The sequence below is a fragment of the Alosa pseudoharengus genome, unplaced genomic scaffold (assembly GCF_046254945.1).
Source record: "Alosa pseudoharengus isolate Yale_2024_CS ecotype anadromous, Long Island Sound unplaced genomic scaffold, YU_APseudo_1.1 YU_APseudo_1.1_scf_7, whole genome shotgun sequence".
Taxonomy (NCBI): Eukaryota; Metazoa; Chordata; class Actinopteri; order Clupeiformes; family Clupeidae; genus Alosa; species Alosa pseudoharengus.
In genome coordinates, this window is record NW_027468859.1 from 1,938,393 (window position 1) to 1,965,801 (window position 27,409).

Genomic DNA, 27,409 nt, shown 5'->3' on the forward strand with positions numbered 1-27,409 from the left:
TTTAAAACGACAAGGCGTGGACAAGCAAAATAGGCTATTACGCGTAGGCTACAAACAATTTCCCAATCAGTTTCAGTAGCCTACGCTACGAGCTGGCCTAAGATCTGAAGTGACAGACGGATAGGTTACATTACAACAGCAAGACAAAATATACACATTTGGACCAAAGGTCCATTTATTCGTTGTTTTTTTTTTCAAACTGCAGAAATCAAATTATTAGGCTGTTATATAGAGAACGGAAAAAAAACGTTATTAACCGGTTTTGTGGATTTCAGAATAACGTTTCTGTTCCGGAACAGTTGAAGACCATTTTGTTTTATAACGGCAGACTGTCGATGTAAATGTCTGTGTTGATAATTTTATTTCTAACATTATTCTATCCTTGCATTTCAATGATCGCATAACATTTTAAGGGACTAGTTTCTCAGCAGCGGTTAGTAGTACTGCGTCGAAAAGTAAACAGAGAAGCGCACTCCAATCAGGATACATGTCGTGGAAAATGTCTACCCTTGAAATCTGAAATCTTGAAATTAAGGCTTTTATTGTCAGTATGCATTTTGGGTAATGTGGTGATTTTATCTAGACATAATAATACTTGTGTGTGTGCATGCTGGTTTATTAGAAACATTCCATTTACTATAAGAATATTGTTTGTGCAACTGTTATGCAGTATTTACTGGAAGTCATGAGACTGAACTGTCAAAGGCTACGAGTGAAAGTAAACAAAACAGGGCCTGGGAGAGAAAGGTACTTACCAGAAGGGCATAAATAGAAGGGGCTAGCAGAAGAGGAGATGCAGGGACCTTCCAGAGAGAGGAAGTGAAACCAAAGATGAAGTGACACATAGAACCAAATCAAAACATACCCTGCCTGGCAACAGATTACACATAGAACCTAGCTACATGTCTTCTGCCTAGCAACACACATTTTTTAATGTGCAAATGAGAAAGGCTTTCCACCAATATCTCAGGTCCCAAAACGTTCTGATTGGCTAAAAGGGGCCTGGTGACGTTCCTGGTGATAGGAACGCCTCCCCGGCCCCTAGGAGCATAAAAGACAGAGCTCAGACACATTCAGATCAGATCTCATCGGGGTAGCAACTGCAACTCATCACTCTATTGCCTGACGGTTCAGTCCTGACGCTGTTTGGATTGTATTCTCACTGCAATACGGTGAATAAAGGATCAACAGTCTTCAGCATTTCTCGTCTTGGTGTTCTCCTGCGGGTCTTTGACATCAGAGTGCTAGTTGGATTGGAGGTTTCGGGAAGTGGATGATTTCCACGACAGTAACCAAAAGTCCTATGGGGAGTTTCCATTGGGTATTTTACAAAACACATGAGCATACCATAATAATGGTCTAAATTACTAATTTTTCATTTTATTTTGATCTACTTTTGCACACGGCTTCACAAGACCTGGTCTAGACACAAAAATGCCCATTCCATAGGAAGTTAAAACATTACAAATCGATTTTACAAATTAGTCTAGTCTACCCTATTTTATATAATGTTAGTCTGTAATAGTGTGTGTCTCAAGCAAGTTTCACCTGGTTTGGTTCAACAAATATTCAAACTTATCATCTTTATTCTAATACTATGCCTACTATGTCTTCATGTCCAATAGGCCTGAAATCTTCAGAAATGTCTGAACTTCAGGCACAGAGAAAAAAGAAAGAAAGAAAACTCATGTAGATTGCTTAGGAGGAGAGGAGGGCCATGCTGAAGCATGCTGCCAAACAGTGCAACGGGCCCCTCACACTTAAGGAGAAATAGGAGAAGAAGACACTTTTTTTATATTCACTTATTTTTATCATACATATGATATTTTTGGCCACAACACATTTTTTATTGATTTTATAGTTTGTTTTCTTTGTAAATCTCTGGTTTTGGGCCATTTCATACTCCGTGGAAGCTATTGTCACTTTGCGTACCCTTCTCACCTTTTTCACCCCTGACCAGTTTGCATGCCTGATAGTGGGTTTGTTAACAGGTGATGAGACAGGCCACAGACAGGAAATAGACCAGTTTTATGAATGGTGCAATGCAAATTCCTTGATTTTAAATATTCTGAAAACAAAAGAAATGGTAATTAATTTTAGGAAAAGGCCCCCACTTAAACCAGTCTCTGTACATGGGAGTGATATTGACATGGTAGAAGAATATAAGTACTTAGGTACTATCATTGACAATAAGCTCACATGGAAGGCAAACACTCTAGCAAGATACACAAAGGCACAACAAAGATTTTTATTATTTTTTAATTGCGTAGCTTTAAGGCCGATACAGTGATTTTGAGGCTGTTTTATTTAACTTTTATACAGAGTGTTGTGACCTTTGCAATTCAGTGTTGGGGGGGTGTTTTTTCTGTTCAAAACAGGAATATGATGGATATAATTACAAAACTAGGCAGGAAAATAACTGGATCAGAAGTGAAAAGTATCATGCAGATTTCTGACGAATACACCATTAATTTGGTTTTGAAGATACTAGATGATCCATCCCACCCCCTCTTATCTGAGTACTCTTCAGGACTTCGCTATAGAATGCCGGGGTCATCCCTATGTTCCCCGGGTCCTATGTTCCCCGCTGCTTTCAAGTAGACTGCAGCAGCACGGCAAGGCGTGGGTTGTTGTTGCTCCGTGCCCACACTTTGTTTGTGATGAGGGAAGGAGAGGGGGCGCCGCGAACTGAAGTTCTTTGCACAGAGGCGCAGTGCGGAGCCCAGTGTGATATAGTCACAATTTATTTAATTGTAACAGTAGCTGCTTGAAAAGACAGTGGCGTGAGAGTGGTGAAGTTAATCAAAACCCGGCCCTTAAAAGCGCGTCTATTCTCCACACTTTGCGAAGAGATGGTAGCTGACCAAAAGGCTGTACTGTTTCACAGCGAGGCAAGGTGGCTTTCCCGAGGTAAAGTGCTGTTTCGCGCGTGTTTGAGCTCCGAGTCGCCTCTTCTTGGAGGAAGAGCACATGTTTGAATCTGCAAGCACGTTCACTAATAAACATTTCTTGACGAAGCTGGCCTATCTTAGCGATATATTTGATATATCTTAGCGATACATTTAAGTTAAATGTCCAGTTACAAGGCAAAGACAAGCACCTACCTCACCTAGCAAATAAGATTACTGCATTCACCAAAAAAACTTCAGGCGCCTCGATCGCGACAGTATTATGCCTTTGAGATTTCAGAGCGAAATCGCTGAAACGTCTGATTGGGAGGCACTCTTGTGATCCCATGTATTAAACAGTAGGCCTACATCACATCCCTGCAAAGTTTATTTCAAACATATTTCCCAACCAGCAGTGCTCAGTATGACTGGATTATGGATCCATTTAATGCAGCATGTTGGCATTTCATTGAATATATTGTACAATGCTGTGTATAATGGCCTATGCTTCCTAATATGTTGCTGGAAAACAGAAATATGTGTGTTATGTATTTATTTATTATTCTATCTGCAACACCAGCTGATTTTAACTCTGTTGAAGAGGATATATTTAGAACTTGTCATTATTTCAATAAATTTGTCAATTTTAAGTTTGACCTACCACTTTCTTAGAGCGATGAGGGACAGGTGGGGCTCGAGAATGCCCCCTCAAAGTGGGGAATGAAAGAAAAAGTTTGAGAACCACTGATCTAGTTTGTACCACAGTCACGATTTGGGTCGCGATAGTCTGTCATTTTTAAAAAGTGGGTCCCCAGAAAAAAAGTTTGAGAAACACTGGTTTAGCCGAGTCTGCATGGCTTCAGTCCCAAGTTTGTCATTATCTTTGCACTTGGCATGTCATTGTTGATTCTTACTGTACAAGAGGTGAAGGAGGTGATCTAAAATAGCCTTTGGTTGAGCTGTCGGAAGAATGGTATTAATTTTAATGGAACAAAGAGATATCAAACTATACTGGGCTGTAGACCCAAAGGGACATTTTTGGATTATTGACGAGTCAGACCAAAGGGGCTTCGGAGCAACGCGCAGTCCCCCCTGCAACGTGCCAGCGAACGGAAAAATGAACAAAACAAACCAATTAAATATCAACTTAAAAAGGCATGTAGTTGTAGCGTGTTTCTTAGAGGTGCAGCTCGTGTGTGTTGCTGTCCTCAATTTAGTGCTGAAGCGGACAATGCGAAGTTACCTAGAATGTTAACTTTGAACTCGTTATATTCAGTAAAGAAGCACTACACAAGTAAAACCATTGTAGGCCTATGTTATAAAAAATGTTCTTCATCTATTCTTTTACTCCGCTATACTCAACGTGGAAGTTAGGAAAATCGCCCTTCTGGCTTGTGTCAATATTGCACCGTGCGCGTACTGTATGTGTAGGTCTACCTGGTGTGCTACGGCAAGCAACATTGACAGAAAAATACACTTTGCTACCGTTTGTGCACGAAATGTGCATTCGCAAGCATATCCTATGCAATTTCCGTGGTCAGATACAAGGCGGGGAACATAGGACCCTTTTCTACAAAAAGGGTCCTATGTTCCCCGGTCCCATACAAATAGCGGGGAACATAGGACCCGGGGAACATAGGTATGCTCCCAGAATGCCACATGCAAAAACAAACAGAGCTATTACATCTTTTGTGCCAAGGAGCATCCAGTTGCTAAATAGGTTGAATTCAGACAGGTTGACACCATCCTAAATCATGCATACACACTTTTTTAATATATATTGTATGTTTTTTTGGATTTGTTTGTCATTCTATGTATCAATGTGTGAGTCTGTATAAGTGTTGTCTAGCTTTATGTAACTTATGGCTCCTAAATGCAAGACAAATTCCCCCTTGGGGCAAAAAAAGGTTTCATTCATTCATTCATTCATTAGTGTTCCGAGTATCATTCTGCTGTTGTTTCTGCAGTAATATATTAAAACAAAGAATGTTGATCAATGTTGAATTAACAATTTATTTGTACTGACTGTCATATACTCTAAGCTAACATCTAACCAAGTAAGTGGTTTTCAAGAATACTGTAAGTCTATGTAATCTGAATAATCATACTGTAAGTAATGTTACAGTATATACAGCAGTGTTTTGCATTTACATGCAATGGTAATTCCCTGGAATTACATTTTCTAGTTTACTATGCAATCACTGACAATGTGGTGTGATCCAAAATATATGCTTCGACGGAAGAAAATAGTATAATAATATCTGTATTTTTTTGTATTTTTTGATGCCTCCATCAAACTCCAACACAGGTTTTGGGGTTCAGAGATGACAGATTATACAATTGGATTTTCACCCCACAATTTATCTTAAAGCAGTAAAAAAATGTTTCTTGATGTGTCCTCTGCAAAGGTTTATAATGCACATGTACCTTTTGCTGACTGTATCCCAAGGGGGTAGGGGGTGTTGGGGAGGAGAGTGGGGGAGATTAATTTGGGGTTTCTGTGATGGAGCCCATTGTCTCGCCTGTATACAAATTGCACCCATAAAAATATATTTTAAAATGAGAACAAAAAATGATTGAGCAACATTTATTGATTTGATGTAGCCAATTGATACATGCATAATAGATCTGTTGAAATTACATGAAAACATTTGGACACATTTGATATGAACTTACTACTGATGAATTGATTACTGCACCTGGTCAAAGCTGACCCAGTGGACACTGTGTAGGTACAGCATATGTGCAGTATCCAAGAGATACTGTTACATCAGTTATAAACCACAACAGCATCATTGGTGAATTAACATTAGAAAAAAAATAAATCAACATTATAACTCAATTGTGTGATTCACATGACTGAGCAAGGAACAGTGACTGGTCCCAGGTCCACTTCAGGGACACCATTTCTTATTCCTCCTCCAAACTTGACTCCTGCCCGAGCTGCGAAGGGACCGGCTCTTACTTCTCCAGCGTGGGCTCCAGCACTCACACCTGCATACGTCCAGGAAGCCCCAGCCTCTGCCTCTGCCCCGGGGCCTTTAGCATGGGCCTGGAGAGGAGTGTGGGAGATACCAGCTTCAACTTTTGCTACCGAAACTTCGGCTCCTGGAATATCATAAATCATCAAATAAATATGAATCATACTTATTCATATGAGCATAACAAGCACACAGTGAACAGGGGCCCATCAGACAACACCAGGTGCGCAATTAAGAGTGTGTCCACGAGAGGACCAGGCGGGGGTGAAACATGCTACGTCATCGAAACTTGGTAATTTGAAGGGTCCACCTAAAAACACAAAAAGCGTAACTAGTGCAAAATTTGAAACAACATGGAGGAGTTATGACCTCCTTGTTTGAGGCCAAAAAAATAAATAAAACATTTAAAAAAGTCCCACAATTGCATAAAATGTTGATGTCCCTCCTGCTGTCAAATTTAAACACAACACAACAATCCATGCCATCAAAAAACATCCCAGGTTAGTTTAAAACTGGAGTTGTAAGGCAATGACTGGTTGAAAAAGAATGTTTAGGTCATTTATGGTGGACAAATTAGGATATATTTTCATCAGTCATGTTTACTGATCAAATCCAAACTATACGGTAACAAATAAATTTAAAGTCATATTGTGTGGAGTTTATCTTTTCGTTTTGGGAAGTAGCCACGTACTAAGCAGGATAATGTATAGAACGCTGGCATGTCGGGGTCCTGTTCGCCCTGCCGGGACTTATTTTCCGATAATGACCGGCGTTTTATACCTTTTACTTATTGCATGGCTCTTAATAATGCTGCAGAATGCTCCATTCACTTGAATGGGCCTTCCCAACGTTCGGAAGTCTGTTATTTCTCAATAACAGACCGTTGCTAAGTATAACAGGCCGCTGTCAAGGAAAATGGGTTTTGTGCTTCTTATTCACGTCTTTCATGTCACTCCGCAAGTAGTCCGGGTCAAGGCAATTGTGATCTCACATTCTCATGAGGAATGCCTGTAGGCAGAGCCGTATATAAAGAGAGTTTGGCCAACTAGGGAATCGAATGGGCGCCATGTTGGATGCCAATATATATGGTATTTATTAATCAAACTTGGCAGAGTAGGCCAAACTCTCCCTATTATACGGCTGTAGGAAGTTTTTTTTTATTTTATTGTGTCACACACATTCACTTGCACTCAAAGATGAACTGATTAAACTTGAGTGGTCAAAGGTCAATGTTAATGTGACCTCAAAAAAATATATACTTTTACACCTTGAACACAATATCGAAAAAATCTTTGAGAGAGCACAATTTAGGTCCTGTACACATGTACCCAGACCCAAGCATCAATAAAGGTGATGATGAAACGTTATCCGATTTTTCAATATTTGATAGCCTGTCACAGGAACGTTATTTTGCTGAAATTGCCCTGATTTGGGGTGTTGATCCGTATGGGAGAACCGCCAAAGATGTAGCCTATCCTTAACTTTTTTTTTCTGATCAAAACTCAGTTTACACAAAGACTATATCTGGCAAAATATGACCGCCGCCCAGTCCAGCACATTTTTTCCACAAAAAGAAATCACGCTGAAAGGCCTATATGATTCTAACTGTCTCACTAAATTGCATTATCCACACTCAATTCTCACTGGTATCTGCTAGACAACAAGTACCAAAACATGATTAGTTCATAGATTTCACATGTAAAATTAATTTTATATAACCCCACCTCCATCTTGCCTGTTCATAATTCTGAGAAATTCTTGATTGTTTGTGTTATGTTTATTTTATGTGTGTGTGTGTGTGTGTGTGTGCGTGCTTGTGTGTGTGCCTGCGTATGTGCCTGTGCATGCAAGCGTACATATGTCTACTGTGTGAGTATGTGTCATATGTATGATTACTGTGAATGTATGTGTGTGTGTGTGTGTGTGTGTATCTGTTTGTGCACATGAAATGCATGCGAAAAAGAAAAAAACAAAAACAATTCTGACTAAACCTATATGACCGCCGCTTCGCTGCGCGGCGGTCATAATAATAACTGAACAGGGACAGGTTTTGGTAGGCAGTAGATGCAGTAGACATTTAAACGTTAGTAAGCTATCGATACAGTTATAGCCAGTCAGTCAGCATCATGTAACATTAGTAGCATTAAAGTCATGAAACCTGTAACATGTTATGACATAAAACACTGATGGTTCAATCGAAGACGATCTGCATGGATATATACCCACCAGAAAAACTCAGAATGTGAGATTGTTAAAGCTCATTAATTGTATGAAACGATTAGTCATTGCAGCATCAGCTAGCTCACAACAGCCTTTAAATATGCTATTATTTTGGTCATATGGACTTGATTAAACGGGTAAGGATAATTCATAAATTTCTTACATGACTGAAGCATTAGGTTCAACAGTGTTTTTTGAGGTTGCTGTGTTAAGTTCAGTTGTGTGTGATCGCAACACAATTCATAGGATCAAATCAGTTTATTTTGCCATACAGAAGTTAGCCTACTGACCTGCACAGGACGTTTAGCCTATTCTGTTTTAATTTCTTACCATTTGTTGTGATAATACAAATCAAATGACACTCATGATAGGAATGATACTGTATGTGATTGATATCCACAAGCATGAATTTCTCGAGACAAATAAGAACAAACTGGTCCGGTAAAAATATATTCTTGCCATGTTTAAATGTTGCACTTTTTCCCTTAATAGCCTATATCTGGCAGTTCATTTTTTGATGACAGATAGTTGTATGATATGTATGTGTTTAGCCAACGTTTCCGTAGATAGTAGCCTACACCATAGGCCATCATCTTGAGAATAAAACACTAACACTAACACAGCTGCTAACCATCACCATCCTCCACAACCATGAGGATCTAATGGAAAACGATATTCGTCGTCTTTTTGCTTCTTATTGCAAAGCCAACCAGGGGCGTAGCCAGGATTATTTTATAGGGGGGGCCAGCTGGGTCCAGACTTTTTATTGGGGTGGCGCTTGGGAATCAAAACTACTATTTAAAAACTAGGCTACTCAAAAAGTTTTGAAGATTAGGATAGCCTATTTTAATAATGGTAATAAATTGTGTAAAGCCAACACTGATACACAGGTCAGTTTGTTGTCCACTCCAAATCATTTTCCATAAGCCAATGCTATAAAAAGTACATTATGACAATGCACCTTAGGCTACTTAATCAGTCTTATTCAAATGATGTTAAAGAACAATAATAAATACTAAAAATATTGTATTCAGATATTTAATCATATACTGATGGCCAAACTATATTTCTTTCTGATATCCACTCTAAGTACTTGGCTGTAAGTAACATGGCTCTGAATTAAGAAATTAACCCTTAGAACCTAGACTGTTTTAAGGGCTTTTCCACTACCTTTAGTTGTAAGCATTTAACCTGGTCATTGTAAGTGCCATTTACACATGCTATATTTTTTTCAGAACAGTCTAGGCTACCCAAATCTGCCACCAATTCATATTAATACTTGCATTGATTTAATTTTGATTTTTAAATAATACAAAGACAAAAAGCGTATTATACCATTCTTATTTTGAAATGTATCTCTGTCAGCTGGACATGACTTTCATGTATGTGTAGGGCAGACTGTCCTGAATCTGGCAATATAAGAACCATGGTGGAGGGGGGCTTTGGGGCTGAGCAATTTACAGACATGTGGTGTGCGCCTTACAGAAATAAATGCCATTTTTATTATTTAGTAATGAAAAATGCCCTTTCTGCGCTCCATATCTGTGACACGAACTGATCTGACCTGACTGAACCCGAGTTTGCGTGTTCTGTGTGTACACTCATGATGATTCTAAAACAACTTTTTACTGCATTGTCATGAACAAAGCGAAGGCAAAAAGGTGTTTCTTTGTCGAATAAATTGGGATGCAATGTGAGTCTCGAATTGGATGCCATGCAGGAATTTGCTGGGATCTCAAAACCGCATTATGAACAAACTTTGCCATAGAGAAACACATGATAGCGTTGGATTATGAACATGCCTTGCCACTACAACACACAAAAACGGGTAAGTGGAGCTATATGAAGTTATTATTTTGATGTCATTTCGTCTGTTTTATAACCCAGAAGGATGTACTTGGTATCAAATGATAGCTCTGTATCTCCTCTTTCATCTGACATGCGTGGCATATCTATCCGATCACGGGTTCGTGAGTAGGGCCTAATTCAAACGAGAGTTGGTTTTTGTACATGATGTTATTTTGCAGTCACGTTGTCTGTTTTTATAGCCCAGAAGCATCGATATACTTGCTACCAATATATAGCCCCGTGTCTCCTCTTTCTTCTGATATGCTTGCCATATCTATGCAATCACGGGTTCGCGAGTAATTCAAACGAGAGTAATGGGTGCGCAGGTAAACTATAAATATGAATCCAGGCTCGGACTGGTAATCTGTACAACCGGGCAAATGCCCGGTGGGCCGGTCCACATGTGGGCCGGTGAGCTCTGGGATTTAAAAAAAAGTTATTTAGCCTATTTGCGGCCCGTCATGTAGGCCTAGCCTATAAATGCAGTTGCATCCATTTGGCTTGGGGGGTGACAGGTCAATCATTTTGGCCTCTTCATGACAGGTCCAGTTTGTTACGATCGCGCCCCCCTGCCCCACCCCTCAAGTGGATTTGTCCAAGCAGCCGCAAGTTCAAGTGCATGGTAGCCTAGGCTGTATAAGTGCCCTCCGCTGGCTGGTGTTCTCATTATCGCAGTTTAACCGTAAACAGCAATCAGAGGTCTAGTTTTATTCCATAAATATATTGTTTTTATAGACGTTAGTTGCACGCGCTACCAAGAGCTTCCATTTACTGCACCATAGGCTACTGTAGTGCGGTTCTGTCAACATAAAAAAAACTACGGGTAGCCTACAATTTTCGCACAACTTGGTGGAAAAGTGTAGCACAGGTTAAAGAAAACCCATTCATTTTTGGAGCTGATCCTACTCAAAAGGAACTTCAAAGTATTTCCCATATTTGGCCTATCCTTTTAGCTCACAACGACAGTGAAAGTGAAACTTGGAAAGTGGTCTCTCCCCCGAGTGTTACATTAGATGCACAATCTATCGCGAGTTGATGCAGGTAAAAATTAGGCTATCAACTGGTAGGTTAGTAACGAAGGTAGCCTAATTTTGCAAAATGTGATTGCACACAAACTAGGGCAAAAACGTTTAGTATAGCCTACACTTGTGGTGATAGCCTACAGTTAATGTGAATCGCGGACTATAACCAAAGTAAAGGAGAAGATTTGCACCAAATAAAGGCTGTGTTTGTGTTTCTACAACATGCACAAAACGTAATTTCTGTCAACTATGACGATGTCCATGTTCAGTAGCCTATATTTTTCATGTGGTTTAATGCATGGGGTAACATGACGTGAGACAGACAGAAAATGAGCCTGTCTATAGTAGCCTATCCCTGAATCCTGTCCCTCTCCATTTCAAATCACTTTAAAAAAAAAAACCTGTTATTGTGATTAGGCTATAGGTCCAAATCTAAATGTTTGGGTTCAGTTTATGAAGTGTTGCTACAGTATAATACTGTGTGTTTGTTATTTATGGGGGGAATTTTTTTATTTTTTTGGGGGGTGGGGGGGGGGGGGTCGTCGGTCCAGTGGTGGGCCGGTCCAGGAGAAAATTGCCAGGGCCGAATTTTGCTCCCAGTCCAACCCTGTATGAATCAATTGATTTAATTTCATGATTTTTTTTTTTCATACTTGATCGCACAGGCAAGAGTTTAGTCTCTTTGGAAAGCCCCACTTCTGCTCTGTCACACAATTAAAGTTTCACCTCGCTGCGATGAACAGTTCTGGAGCAATGCAACAAAGAACTCAGGCAAAGCAGCCTCTGCCTGACCAGCTATGGCAAGAACCACACGCAGTCAGCAAATTATGTTTTTTATAAAGTAGCCTAGCCTAGGCCCTATTAGCTACTTCTATTGGAGCCATGATATGTGCCTAATATGCTTGCATTTCACCCGAATTTTATTGAAATATTTTTGTAACAGCGTTACCGCAGGCATCCGATTATTTCTGATCAGCCTCACACGTCAATGTCAATGTCAAGAGCCTACCTAAGGACAGCCCAATGCAGCTCACTTGGCTATGATTCGTGACACATTCTAATCTTATTAGCATTAATGTTCCAACTCATCATCAACTCACCTGTTGTTACTGAGGTTAGAGTAGTAGCCTAGTCTAGTCTACTGTCAAGTGTTGTTAACAGATGACTTGAATTGTCCCGCTGCTGCTGCTGCTGCACTAGGCTACTCACGCTGTGATCACAACCGTGGGCTACACTTCCTGACTGGGCCAATGGTCCTAGATAGAGTGCAGTAATTGGTTCAGTCGCTGCTTTGAAAAGTGTTTGCAAAGTGCCGTCGAAAACGCCAGCAATTTTTTTTTTTTTTACTTTTCACTGAACGGAGCTGGGGGGGGGGGGGGCAGCAGGGTGGCCAAGCTTTGACCAGTGGTGGCTGTGGCCCCCCCTGGCCACCACGTAGCTCCGCCCCTGAAGCCAACTACATAAGTAGTTGTAGTTACATAAGTGGTCGGCATATCTCGGTCAATATTTAATATTAACATTTCAATTGACATATAATTTTGAAGCTATGTCTAACTATTGTAACTATGTGTAGACTATGCAACCGGACTGTTGTAGTAACCTACCACTCTAGTTGTAAACAAATGGTGACGTGATATTATGACGTAGGTGCAAAACCTTAAAGCAACACTATGGAGTTTTTCAACCTTCATAATATTTTTCCAAGACCCTTGTGATGGTACATCGACTTACAATAGGTTGAATGACACGTATGCCATAGGGTCTGCATCGCTTTTACTTGCACTACGGAACTTCTGGGTGCGGGTAGTAACCCGACCACAAAAAGAACTACAAAACTCGACTGCTCTACGGCATACCTCACTCCCCCCCACCCACATTTCCTCAAATTCGGACGTGAGAGAACTAGCATTTGTTTGCCGGCTGTCACTCATGTATGTTGTTGTCATGGCCGAAGCAGTAACGAAACCAAAGAAGGCATAGGTTTTGTCGGAGGAAACTAGGAAGAGAAAGGGAGAGTGACAAAATCAAAGGCCAGACGAGGATCAATATCAAACTTCGGCTTGTCAACAAATGCACATGTATCCCCTGGTGTAACCGTGACAGATTTTACGACAGTACTAGAAGACAATATTGTTTCCCAACTGTAGGGGGACCCCAAGAGCAAAACTTCCATAGTGTTGCTTTAATATAGCAAGACAGTCATTACTCTCTTTTCTTACTTCATAGCCCACTCATTGTCAGATCAGGGAATATATTGTACCCAGGACATTAAATCTGGCTTGGATTTGATCAGGAGACATGATCAACATTTTGAGGTTTTTGGCCTTAAACAAGGAAGAGGTCCTAACAACCTGTGTTGTTTCAAATGTCGTGCTATTTTGGCTTTTTGAGTATTTCGGTGGACTCGAATTGGTTTCATCAAGTTTCAAAATCGGTGATGTAGCATATTTTACCCCCCGCCTGGTCCTCATGTGGACACTCTCAAAAAGCTAATTATTTTAGAAGACTGGTCAAATTCTTTCAAATGTACACACCGCTATCATGTATGGTGGAGCCAGTTCCACTTATGGTGGAAGCTCCACAAGTTTCAGTTATGTGCCTGCCTGCCTGTAAACCTGTAATAATGCAGGTACCTGCAAGGACTCCAAGGTTTTCCAGTCCAGCACTTGCATGCGCCTTTGCTTCAAGAGCAACAGCACTTGCTTTGGCTTCAATTAATCCCTCCACAAGGGCAGCACTGGCTGCAGCCTCCGCCACATTTGCTTTGGCAGAAGCTTTTGCTCCAACAGGTGATGCGGATGCAGATGCAGAAGCATTTATGGCCCGAGCCCCAGCATCAGCTGATAAGACCTTGAGTTTGGCCAGTTCAGCCACATGCACTCCTGTTTCTGCCTCATGTTTACTAACACCTGTGTTAGCTTGAACTCCAATGCCATTTCTTATGAACGCGAGATCAGCTCCATTTGCCACTGCTGTCCCAGCTCCCTTTTTTACTCTCTTTTTAACAGTATCTGGGCGTTTCTTTACCATATGCAAGTGTTCGTCATCTGAATATTTTTCATAATGAAAATCTTCATTATTAAACTGAAAGTCTAAGTAACGTATGTTTTTCTTTTCCATTTTTCTGATCCCTTCCTTGTTGTTGGGAATTGGCAGTGAGGAAGAATTATCTGTGTACAAAGAAAAGATATGTCAGAAGTATAAGTTGCAGGACTGATACATAGTTCAAAAAACTTTTTTTTCCAATAGCAAACAATAATGTTTAGAAGATACAGTAGTTGGATAGCTCCAGTGAAATCCAGCAAAACTGCGACCAACAAGCATAATAATAGACATATTTTTAGGTGTTTGTATGGTTATGTTTTGGAGAGAACATGCATGAAACAAGCAGAGATATTTAGTTATTCTACTGGAGTTCATTAAAAATAGTGGAGAGACCAAAATAACTGGTTGACTTCATGTTCAAAATGTGTCAGTGACTGACTGACAGTTGACGTAAGGGGACTTTACATTGCATGCCACATGTGCTTCGCCACTAGGTTGCTCTTGGTTGACGTAATGTCCCAAAGATTTTTGTTGTAGCAGCGGGCTCAGTGCAAAAGACTTCAACCACAACACGTGGAGGAGCAGCAAGGTGGCAAAATACTTCAGATGACAGACAGGCAAAACTGGATTCCTTGGAAGATCTGTTCTTTGGGTGGCCATTTGGCTTATTTGGGGGGGTCATGCTCTCATGTGCCAGCAATTCACTGCACACCACACACTGGGGTTTCTGTCCCATTTTGTCCTCAATTTAAGTGAATCCATATCCTACTTCAAATACACACACTGGGGTTTCTGTCCCATTTTGTCCTCAATTTAAGTGAATCCATATCCTACTTCAAATACACACACTGGGGTTTCTGTCCCTTTTTGTCCTCAATTTAAGTGAATCCATATCCTACTTCAAATACTCAGGGTCGTAGCCTATTTGCATTTACCACTAAAATGATGTCTAACATGACCTGTCACATAAACATTGTCTATGTCCATGCCAATGACTGACATACGAATAAAGTCTATCAAAATAAAGGTTCATATTAGATCTTATATGTAAGTTATTTATTTATTTATTTATTTTTTTACCACAAGCTCCGCGACCCACCCTGGGGGTCGTTTCTAGAAAAGTTAGCAACGACGTTGCTCAACCACCATGGTACGACGCAACTTGTGACCAAACAACGACATTGTTAGACCTGTTTCCAGAAAGCATCGTACCTGTGTCGCAATTCGCTACCTCCGACGTTCGAACACTGTAGTTCCAACAACGTTGTTGATGATGCAGCGATACATATCATTGGTGGAAACAGTGGCAACGTGTAATACCCCACCCCCTAGAAATTCTCTGCCACAGCCTATGTTGACATTTTTCTAATTTAAACCGAGTGATTAATGCTGGGATTGTCATTATCATCTGCAAAAACCTAAACCTATTACAAGTATATAAAACATTTTACTGAAGCCGACCAATATGTGCCATTATTTGTGTCAAATATCTATGTTGGAAAAAATATATAGCCTGGATGAATGTCTGGGTATCGCAATTGTTATCAATTGTCGTGTGGCTTAACGGCAGCGCGTCAGTGCACTACGCGCTCGGCCGGAGTTCGCATCCTATCTCTTCTTTTCACCTCTGAGTAAGAGTAGGCCTACGAGACACAACAATATGTTTTGATCATACATATTTATGTATATAGTTAGCCTACTCTACATCAAGAGACCATAGGTACAATACATCAGTCAAAAACAACTGAATCTACGTGTCACACTAGTTCACTTGCAGGTAGCGAGAATCTCACATCATAAGAAAATCGAACCTACAGCAAGTCACCTGCTTTAGCCACTACACCATTTATCACTGTGCTGATTTTAAGAGTCTGTGAAGATTATAATACTAGCTTATCAAAAAGCAAGGCAATACTCGAATTAACATAAATAGCAAGAATGAGCCAAGTAGGGGAGTCAGTCTCTTAATCAAAATAAAGCTACAGGACAGATCAATCATTGAGTCACTAGATAAACATCCACTTCGTATTTTTTGTTTAGGCGGTTGTGATTTTTGGTTAGGCGCTCCGGACACCAACTGGAACTACCAAGGAACGACACAAGTGCGACTGCCCAGGGGCAGTAGTTCAAACGACCAAACTTTGCGTCCTTGTTTGCGATTGAGAGTTCAAACTCCCTTTAAACACCAAATCCAAGAACGATGGAGCGAATTGCCAAGGTTGCGACGCAAGTTAGCAAACGACGCTTTCTAAAAACGAGCCCCTGAACGGTCCTGCGACCCACCAGTTAAGAAACACTGGCCTACAGCACAATCTTTTAGTGCAGGCCCCTTGGCAGACACACGGAGCCCTTATCCTACATATATAAACATGTGTTAGTTGTTAAACCAGGTGAATTAAATGTAACAATTTGTTTCCCAGTGCCAAAATTCTGTAAGCAAATGCATCTCTTGGTGGACTAAGCTATCCCTTTCTGCCAAATTCAAACAAACTGGCAGGAAAGGTGTAAAAACGATATTATTTACCTTAATTTCTTATCCACTATTTTCCATAATTGTTGTCTTTCTACAATGAATTACATTATTCACCCAGCCATTATTCACCCAGCCTCTAATGGAATGCAATACAACCATTGACCGAGGTGTGTTCCTTGAACAGAGGTGAACATTTGTGGCAAACTTGTTTCCTTTGCACTGTTAAATTTGAACAAATTTATGTTAACATTGCATGTTCCTATGTAACGTTTGTGGAGAACTACGTCCTCAATCCATTTGCCATTGTTCGCAGACATTCATGGAAAACTAAAGGCAAACTGAAACATGTTTTAAATAAAACGCGAATGTTCGCCTATGTTTGCGACTTTGAACGCACCCACTTGTCGTCTTTAAGCTTTGGTTGCTAGGTGACCAAACTATATTCAAAGCTGGCATAATATCTTTAGACTGCTGACAAACTGACTGTTTTATCAAACTGACTGTAAATTAAACACCACTTTTCCATCAGAAACATATTTGTAAAAAGCATAACTGGTATGATATACTGTAGAAAATTATCGAAATATAGATAGATAGATAGATACTTTATTGATCCCCAAGGGGAAATTCAAATATAGAATCAAGATTAACAATTTCACCAATACTAGAGAAAGGAATGTAGCATATCACTGTACAATGCAGGAGACCAGGGTTCAATTCCTGCTCGCTGCAGCAATTTTGAAGGGGCATTTCTCACAGCTTAACCGAGCTAGATAGATAGATGCAGTAGATATATAGATATAGAAGGGTGGGCTTGTGGAACTATAGGCTACATGGTCCTCGTTTTAGATTGGGCTGCTGCAAAATGTACTATAAATAGGTAAGAAAGGTCTTATAAGCGTATTAGTTATCCACCTTTGTCTTATACACCATTAACAAGCATTAACAAGCTGCGTGTAACTTAAAAGGCTGCTTATTAACACTTATAAGCTGCATGTTAACAGTTAGTTAATGTTATTAAAGGATAACAACTGTTAGTAATGAATTGTTAACTGATTATTATGCACTGTTAATACCTAATAAGCACTCCGCTTAGTACACACACCCGACTGTCGGGAAAACCCCCAGTAACAGTAATGTAACGCAAGCGTGTGGATCTACTGTAAAAGAGGACAACTCATGGATAGGGGATGCTTCAGTGTTAATGCCAGCAAGGATTAATGCTTAAAATGTGTTTGAACATCTCAGATGACGCTCATTGCAATGGATTTTATCGGGTTACAAGAAAAGGTAGGATATGTATGTAATTGTGAACTGTTGTTGAGCTTCGCCAATTGAGGGTTTTCACCGACGTGACCTTCTGGGCGGTAACCCGGATGTGCAGCCATATTGAATTATTTAATATAGATAGATAGATACTTTATTGATCCCCAAGTGGAAATTCAAGATAATATTCCCTATTAAACAATTTAACCATTTAAACTACTCAACTATTTAACTGTTCGGCCATTCCAACTGTCAGTTGTCATCGTCTATGACTCCCGCCAACTATTTCCTCTGCCTACAACTGTTTCAAAATAAAAGTCCTCATTACAATAATTCACTATTAAGTGATTGAACTATATAAACTATCCAACTATTTAACTGTTCAGCCATTCCAACTGTCAGTTATCATCAACTATGCCTCCCTATATTAAACCACCACCTACCTAGAAAATCGGACCAGTCCAGGTTCGACCCATTGGTGGCGCTAGAGTGTTGGGCATAGAGTTCTGTAAATTGGTGAGAGTGATCATTGGACGGCCCTGAGTCTGCACCGAATTTCATAAATTTCGACCCAATGGCAGATTAACCCTTTAGCCGCCAGGGTTTAAAAAGAATAAATTGGATTTGTACATCAAAATTTTAAAAGGCCATGGCTTGCAAGTGGTCAGAGATAAAGTCCTACTGTAAATGTGAAAATCATTTAGTATGAACAGAAGTTTATGAAGGGGTGAATTTACTCATCTAATTTGCATATTATGACGTCACTGGATGGTAACCACCGTGAATTATGCACATTTCAGTAAATACTAGATGTTGAACATATTTGAGCAGTTTTACTTTCTTTTTTTGTAATTTCACCGACATAACAAATGAACAGGAATACAGTCACATAAACCAACAATAGTAAACTATTACTATTACCACAAACCTTATTCTACTATACAATAAAGTAGCCTGGTCAAATCAGTTCCTATCGCGGGTGACTTTGTAGTTCTTCAGAGCCCTATTTTTACTACCCCTACTGTCTTTACTACGTCCATTACGGACACTATCATCACCTTTACCACTGGCACCTTCAGCTACGTTGGGCAGAAGGTCGACATAAGCGTGGTATGCTTAGTGAACACTGTCGGAAAGACGCAAATGACGCACCTCCATTCACAGACGCAGCGTGACTAGACGATCGCTCATATTCTCCAAAAGGCAGATATTCTCCTTCAGAATCAGACTAGGTAAATAACAGACCCAAGACTTCATCACATGTTAACTTTTTCTTCAACATTTGGTGTATTTCTGCTTCAATTTGTGCAAAACTATGGCCTGCATTGCTTCCGTGTTATGGAGGAAATGCACGTCTTCTTATGTGTTTCTCGTGTGTAATCGCGTGTAATACCACGTCCATTACGGACACTATCATCACTATTACCACTGGCACCTACAGCTATGTTGGGCAGAGGGTCGAAATAAGCATTGTATGCTTAGTGAACACTGTCGGAAAGACGCAAATGACGCACCTCCATTCACAGACGCTCCGTGACTATCACTGCCAATAGACGATCGATCATATCCTCCAAAATGCAGATTTTATCCTTTAGAATCAGAATAGATTAATAAAAGACCCGAGACTTCATCACACGTGAATTTTTTTTATAACATTTGGTGTATTTCTGCTTCAATTTGTGCAAAACTATGGCCCGCATCGCTTCCGCGTTATGGAGGAAATGCACGTCTTCTTCGTGTGTTTCTTGCGTGTTTTTCACATGCTTCCTGAAAACTTTGAAAAAAAAAGGTTGAGCTTGAAACGAAGCTCTGGGTGTCTGCCAACTAGTGGTCAAGAGTACAAATGAGATTTTACACTGTACTCGCGTCTATCGTCTGTTTTATTCAGTAATGACGCTTGTCGCAATATTGCGACATGGGCGGTTAGAGGGTTAATAATAATAGGAAAAGGGAGTAAAACAATGGGGTTCTGCAGCTTCGCTGCTAGTGGGGTCACACAAATTGTGTTCTGGCAAGTAAACAAAATGAAAGATGCACTGAGAGCTTGTCTTGTTATCCGATTTGTCCATTTTAATTTTGAGTAGGCTACAAAATCGGAAAACTAAAAAATAAATGACTTGACGAATGAACGAATGAACAAAATCATACACCAACCATATTCAGTTATTAAGTCATGATACGATAATGGGCTGATAATTCTCTTTCCGGGTCCAACGGCTTTTTAAAGCTGCTTGTTTTTCTGGAAAGACATTTTTTTTCTCTATTCAGAGCAGCCTTTAGGAAAAGTGTCATCCTACTACTCACTACTCACTTGTTGCCTCATCCTTTTATGGAAGCCTGGACATTACCCTTGATTAAATCACCTGGTTGCACAACTACAGTAATTACTCTTTTAAAGTTAAGCGATTTCGTTTTTACCCCCACTAAAATGGAAGTGATGTTGACGTTGCTGTTGATGTTGCTAATTCTTGCACTTAACACTAGAACTGACACTTGACGGTATGTAAGTAGCACTCACTGCTGCACTAACTTGTCCTTATCGCACTCTACATTGACACACACACACACACACACTGCTGCACTAACTTGTCCTTATCGCACTCTACCTTGACACACACACACACACACACACTCACTGCTGCACTAACTGTCCTTATCGCACTCTACCTTGATGTTTCCTTTGTTGGGAGTCGCTTTGGGTAAAAAATGTAATGTAATGAAATAAGTGCATTACTGCGCCAACAATATTAAACATGATCGAGTGAAATCCAGCAAAAAATATTGAAGAATTGACTTGATCTAAGCATTTCTAGTTCTGTATCATTATGCATTATGCAAAAAAAAAAAAAAAAAACTGACATACACCATCAACTGTGAGACCTTAGATAAATAGATGTGTGCCCCTCCTACTAATGTCCAGTGAATTAATTTAGGCACAGGTGGACTCCAATCAAGTTGTAGAAGCATATCAAGGGTCATTGATAGAAGTAGGATGTATCAGAGCTTAATTAAAAGCATCATAACAAAGGGTGTGAATACTTATGTAAATTGAATATTTCAATCTTTTATGTTTTATACATTTACAAAACACTATTGATGAGAAAAAAAATTGTTAAATCCATTTTAACACTTTGAATGCTGCGCTGTTTTTGGAAGCTTTGCAATCTAGATCATTGTTGACAATGATTTCTACATGCCTCTGTTCCTGAGAAATCCCAAGCTAAACAGTGGGTAGTTTTCATCAAAGAGCTAAATCTAATTTTTCTAGAAATGGATTTTGGTCTTTGATGAAATATGAAGTAAAGTTCTAAGTTTCTGGGCCTGATTAGTTTCCGGGAAGTAACCTAGCGAGACTGCCACCTAGTGATAAACCCACACAAATGGCCTGATTTTGACCTTCCGTGCATGCGTAACTGATTCGACCCAAAGCGGCAACCATCAAAAGCAGTTTTAAGAGTTTTAAGATATAATCTCCAGATAAAATGTCCAGATTTTGCGTTTTCGATTGTCATGTATTTCAGTTCTACTGTGTTCATCATAGAGTTCCCAAAATTGCACATAAGGTGTGTTAGAGTGCATTTTCGTAATGAAATTACGAAAATATTGAAATATTGCGTTTTTCGGCACTCAACGGATGGGGCACTCAATGTGTTAAGGTGAGTCTGAAACATAGCAAAATGTGGAAAAAGTGAAGTGCTATGAATACTTTCCGTATGCACTGTATGTGCATGTTTTTGTTAGGGCTGTCAAAATAACTGATTAATTTCGATTAATTAATTTGAGAAAAAATAACTGATTAAAAAAAAATAGCGCAGATTAATCAATTCCGTATGACCTTTGATCCCGAGCCATTCTAGTCAGTAACCATTAGACTGTAAAATGAAGGAGAGAGAAGAAAATGTGCTGCCTAGATCATTGATTGGAACATTTACTTTTAAAAAACGGCCTGATGGTGTTGATAAAAATTAAGTGTAGATTAAAATAAAGTCCTCTGCAATGTCTGCAGCAAGGAATTTGCATATCACCGGATATTGTCAACTCTAAAGTCGCACATCAATGCAAAGAAATAGTATTGACATTGAGGGGAGTGTTAATTTATTTTCATTGTGTCCCCTAGGTCAGGGGTTCCCATACTTTTCAACCCGCGACCCCCAAAATAACCGTGCCAGAGACTGGCGACCCCCACTATCCCTGGATGTGACCAGGGGCGTAGCACCAAATTCTGGGCCCTATGCACAAGTGGTGGCCATGTACTTTTGGCTGAGAGAACAGCTATCTATAGGGAGGGAAAGTGAAAACCAGCGCCCCAAGTGGTTGCGTTCCTATCGAAGAGCAGCTCCAATGTTAAGTCCCATAGACCTATTTTAAAAAAAATACTGTGAAGCCAAATCAGCGATCTTATCCACCAAAAATATTTTTCAGCGTCTATACAGTAATAATCTTCTAACTGTGAAAATGGCAGACCCTATTTTGCCTTATTTAAAAAAATGCTCCTTTTGTTTCATAAACGAACTACAAAAAAGCCACGTGACTTTACCCTTCCATTACTCACGGTAGCATGGTTTGTTTATTAGCCTGGTTAGCATTGCCACTTAACACTTACTGCCAGCTCTTCATGTGAGTAGAAGCACAACACCAGTTATCCAGACATAAAGGTTATCACCACGCGGTTTACATCACCTTCCGTTATTACAAAAATATGTAAGCCAGTTAAGCAAATTGCCGTATTGATCAGTTAGAGATTAAGCTCCCAACCATGTGACGTCACATGCAACTGTAGTTTGTTATCACCATGTTACGACAAAAACTCAAAACAATTCAACTGATCCTAAAAATAAGGTATGACCACTTGAAGCAATAGAGGTGACCCCAGTGCCTAACATATGGAAGGCATTAAATTAAGATCCCAATGTGCACAGAGATATATTTTTTCTAAAAAAAAATCCCATCCCCTCCGCTAAACTCTAGGAACGCAACCACTAGATGGCGATGAGATTACTTTCCCTCGTGATGCGTTTCACAAGTTAGCTTTGCTACTAATTTGACAGCCTTTCCTTATGAACCTATATAACATTGAGCCTACTAAGTTAAGCTATTAGCTCATAATAATTTTGGAATTAGTAGGCTATTGAAATGTTGTGGTAGGCTATAAATCAGCATCGTGTTATTTCTAATGTTGTGTTAATGCTGTTTTAGCACTGATAATCGCGGATTCGCGGTGGTATTGAAGTGTTTTGTAACCTTCAGGAGTTCATTTCATTTGTAGACTATTGCTTTCACAATGGGCTCACCTTTCTTGGGAAAGAAGGCTGTTAACACTTGTTTTCCCTCATTTCTTTTTTTTCCCTTTCTTGCCCCTCTTTTCTTTTCTGGGAACCGGATTTAGCTTTCTTAGACTTAGACATCTTCACATCGTGACCGTGTGCATTGCCGCTTCGGCAGAATGAACGTTACTTCAAAAATGCGCCTAGCAGGGGAAGGCGGACTGAACCATTTCGTGCAAGGGAGAGGGTGCCTGCCCTCAAACAATGTTGGCTTGGACACAATTTAATACATCAATCAACTGATGCATTAACCCGAAATATTTGCATCTATATTAGTTAATAACATTTATTAAGATCTTTAAATTAAGGAAATTATTTATTATTAAGGAAAATAAAATTGAACTCCTTAGGGGCCCTCCCCCCACTTGGGGCCCGGGTAATTTATTCCCACTTGTCCCCCCACTACGACGCCCTTGGATGTGACTCAAAAAATAAAATAAAATGTGCGCACGCTTGTTTATCCAGCACTGGCTTTGGAAATAACGATGTCTACAGACAAGGTAGAGTACGTTGCATGATTTTATGAAAGTATAATGTATTGCGACATCAGAAGCAAGTCAAATTTGTAGTTTCTTATGTCTCATTCCATCGAACTACAGATCCGCTACCCGATCTGGCAAACTTGCGGTTATAGCCGATAGAGGGTCGCGAAGAGAATGCAGAAGTGCCGTTCACCCTGTTACGAGTTGATGATTTTGGAAACAATATTTTAATGTACAAAAAATTCTTTGGTGTTGCTTTAACAGAAGAATATCTCAGTCAGGGTAATATCCACAAACTGTAGTAAACATATGTACATTGTTGCTGCGCAAATTTACATTTTGGCAACTACGTTTCAGCGTTAATCTCATCTAATGAGATGGATGCGCGCTATGAGCGGAACACAGCAAGTCCATTCTTGGTTTAATTGTGGAGACGGCCACACGGAGATCATCCTCCACATTTAGACACGATCTGTATTTGTTTTTAATATATTTCAGTGCAAAGAACGGCGTCAGTACGTCCATCGCGGCCTTGGATAGCTGTGGATATTCCCTCTCGACTGAAATCCAGAACTCAGCAAGCGTCTTGGAATTAAAATCTGTCTTTAAAGTGCGGTCACATAACAGCACAACCAGTGCGTCCTCCATGCCGGCTGACAGATGACTTGCGGTGGTTACAGTGAATGGTGATCTTATCCAGTCATAATTTTTCAGAATTTTATTTTTTCCAAATTTATTTGATTTATGGAAATCATTTCGCGACCCACCCCTCGCCGTCCCCTGCCCTAGGTTATATCTGTGGCCTGAAATGCCTTGTATGTGAAAGAAAAACTTCTTCCCAAAGCACTTTTGAATTTATTTCCTCAGCATATTAGGTTATATCATAGATTATTATGGCCATTTTTTGAACAGTGAAAATAATAATAAAAGTTTTTGAACTGTAATGTCACTAATGCTGATTATTCAATGATTCATTTGAATTTAAATATTTAAAATACTTTAAGAGCAAAAAATATATATGCGATTAATTTAGATTAATTAGTCACAGAGTACGTAATTCATTTGATTACATTTTTTAATTGTTTGACAGCCCTAGTTTTTTGTGTGTGTGAGAGCTATAAGACTAGAATTAATATGGCCCCAGAATGGATTTAAAATATTAAAATATAGAATTGGAGTCAGAGTAAGTAAAAACGGTCTATGGACACAGTCTATGAAACACACTCTTACCTGATGGTGGCAGGTTGAAGAAGGTTGAAAAGTTGTGCTGCAAAGACTCTGCGTCCTGCTCTTTTATATGATTGCGGTAGCAAGAGAAAGTGAAACTATGCATCGAGTTAGCTGGAAGAACTGCACATACCTTGGAGGACGGCTCAGGTATGATATTGTGTATGTGACGCTGACGTAACTGCCTTCATGGGGCAACAGCAACATAGTATTACACAGTACTTGCTGAACTATTTAGTTTTATCAAGTCATTGCTCCTTCCTTGTTATGTCAGACTGTTGTGATTAGTTCTTTTAAAAACACCTCAATGGTAAAGTTCTTGTAAAAATAAAGGTCTTGTTTGTGTGTCTCTGTTCAGCAGGCCTGTACTTATACCTGTATTTATAATCCTTATTTTTAGTAGAAACAAATCTTATTTGATTAACTTGCCCAATGAGGGCCTGCGGTACTGATGACTGATGCTATGTGCTTATGATGGGATTGTTGGTCTTAATGTACAGTCTGCTGAAAAAAAAACAGCTAGAAACCAGCTTATGCTGGTATTTGCTGGTGTAGCTGGTTAGGCCACCAGCTGGATATGCTGACGAGACCATCTGAGGAAGATGGTCATGCTGGCGTGACCAGCCTGTCAAGCTTGACATTGTTAGGGTAAGATGGTCATGCTGGTTTGCTAGAATGACCAACATGAGCTGGCATGGCCAGTTAAACCAGCAACACCAGATAAAATTACCAGCTTGAGGTGGTGCGAAAAGCAAAACCAGCTGAATTACCATCATAAGCTGGGTAAACCAGCTGAAGGCATGTTTTAGCAAGAGTTTTGCTGGTCTAGCAGGTCAACCATCATAGGGTGGTCAAACAAGCTGGTTAACAAGCTGGTCAACCAGCAAACCACCTTAAGCTGGCCAGGCTCAGCAGGGAAATCATAATGATGTGCTCACCATACTTAATGCTTTAGTTGATGTGTTGTTCATGTACAGTATAAGCAGTGTTGGGCAAGTTACTTCGTAATATATTATGTATTACTTATTACTGTCATTTCAAAGTAATTAATTACATTATAATATTACTGTCTCTGAATTGTAAGGCATTACACTACTATTTTATTACTTTTAAGTTACTTTTACCAAAATATCTAGAAATATGGATTTGGAATTCTAAATGCAGTTTATTATGCTCAATGCAGCTGTAGCACTTGTGTCACTGTGACCTTAAATAATTACGCTACTGGACCAGTTCTAGGTTCGTTGAGTGGTGTATATTATAGAGAAGAGACATGAGACATGAACGTTCATATAAATAAGTCTGCAGTTTACTGAACAAGAATAAAATGAAATAGGTCAGTTAGTAGGATAGATACAGTTCAATAATATCAATATAAATGGTTCAATGAATATCAATAAATATTTACAGTACAAGATGTAGGTTAATAAATAGATCAATAAATAATTACAGTACAAGTTGTAGGTCAATAAATGGATCAATAAATATTTAAAGTACGAGATGTGTAATAAATAGGCTACTTTCAAATCCTTTAAGTTTAATCTTTTCTTGTTTAAATAAGTTTAAATGGTTTTAAATATGGGTTTATTCTGGTTAGTTTTTCTTTTTAGACCGGTCTTTTAAATTCTAAATAGCTTTTTAGAACAGTTGCTTTAGCTATTTTTAAGCTATTTGTTTCTAGTTTTCTTTCGAGTTATAACTTCTTTCTTTAGGGTAACAGGTAAGTATTTTTAGTGTCCTTAAGTTAGTGTGATTGTTTCACTTTACATAATCTAACTCTTTCTTTAAGGTATAATGGACATATTTTAAATGTTTCTTTTGTTTGTGCAATTGCTTCACTTTTCAGTTTCACTTTAACAGGAAAACATAAAAGAAAAAATACAACACATTAACCAATCCACATTCATACATTCACTCATTCACAATCTATTCAGTATCTTTAAATAACTGTGTTGCAACACTTTAAATAATTTCAGTTCAGAGGATCCGACCTATTTGGTTTGTTCAAAAGCTCCAGTGTGAATCAAAGAATAGCTCAGTTGTTCAGGTCAAACCGTTTCCGAATGCGGTGTTTCAGTCTTTGCCGTTAGATTTCCTTGGGTAGGCTCGCCATCGTGTCCACTTGAAATATCTCAGTTCGTATGCTGTCTCGCAATACGATGAATCATCAAGGGTCCGATCCGTCGTCAAGCTCGTCAAGCAAAAAACCTGGCCTGCACAACAGGCCATACAGAATGTGTCAAATAAATAAATAAACTCTCACCAGTAAAAACTTTCTAGTGCTTATACTCACAGAGGAGTGCTATTCCTCTCACTACTGACTGTCACCATGGTGACGTGAAATGAACTCGCTTAGCCGTTACTTAAAGCACAAATTAATCGATAAAATGTCAGGGGATAGGGAATAAATATTACATACATTTCCCTTCTTTAACATAAAACATTCATAAACTAGTGAAAAAACTTGAGTAACTGTGTTTTTCTAGGTATACACGTACATTTTACATCGCTAGCTTATTACGCTGTAATATGTTCATTCAATTCAATAGACATTAAAAACACAGTGAAACTCACCAAAACTGTCTTCAAAACACTCTCATCAAAACCACCGATAAGATGTTACTGAGTTGATT

At 39.4% G+C, this 27,409-nt stretch overlaps 1 protein-coding gene across 3 annotated transcripts; it reads right to left on the reverse strand.

Annotated features, from left to right (window-relative positions):
* Positions 1 to 5,459: 5,459 nt before the first annotated feature.
* LOC143109538 (uncharacterized) lies at positions 5,460 to 26,789 on the reverse strand. 3 transcript variants are annotated; one of them, XR_012983894.1, is made up of 3 exons: positions 26,768 to 26,789; positions 13,593 to 14,129; positions 5,460 to 5,996 (listed from the first exon to the last, which is right to left on the reverse strand). XR_012983894.1 is itself a non-coding variant. In XM_076272309.1 (3 exons), exons 1-3 carry the CDS (start codon positions 24,880 to 24,882, stop codon positions 5,740 to 5,742), a joined length of 897 nt encoding a protein of 298 aa, XP_076128424.1. In that variant the 5' UTR covers positions 24,883 to 24,897; the 3' UTR covers positions 5,460 to 5,739. The 3 variants fall into 3 exon arrangements, 1 of the variants encoding a protein (XP_076128424.1); XR_012983893.1 differs by lacking the exon at positions 26,768 to 26,789 and adding an exon at positions 19,258 to 19,278; XM_076272309.1 differs by lacking the exon at positions 26,768 to 26,789 and adding an exon at positions 24,780 to 24,897.
* Between the last annotated feature and the right edge of the window lie 620 nt (positions 26,790 to 27,409).

Bases quoted from the DNA above. Each gene is read 5' to 3' on its own strand.
- LOC143109538 (XM_076272309.1), bottom strand. From the start codon at position 24,882: ATGCATAGTTTCACTTTCTCTTGCTACCGCAATCATATAAAAGAGCAG. The intron at 14,130-24,779 runs GTAAGAGTGTGT...CTTTGTACACAG, and splicing joins CTTCAACCTGCCACCATCAG to ATAATTCTTCCTCACTGCCA. The intron at 5,997-13,592 runs GTACCTGCATTA...ATGATATTCCAG, and splicing joins AAACCTTGGAGTCCTTGCAG to GAGCCGAAGTTTCGGTAGCA.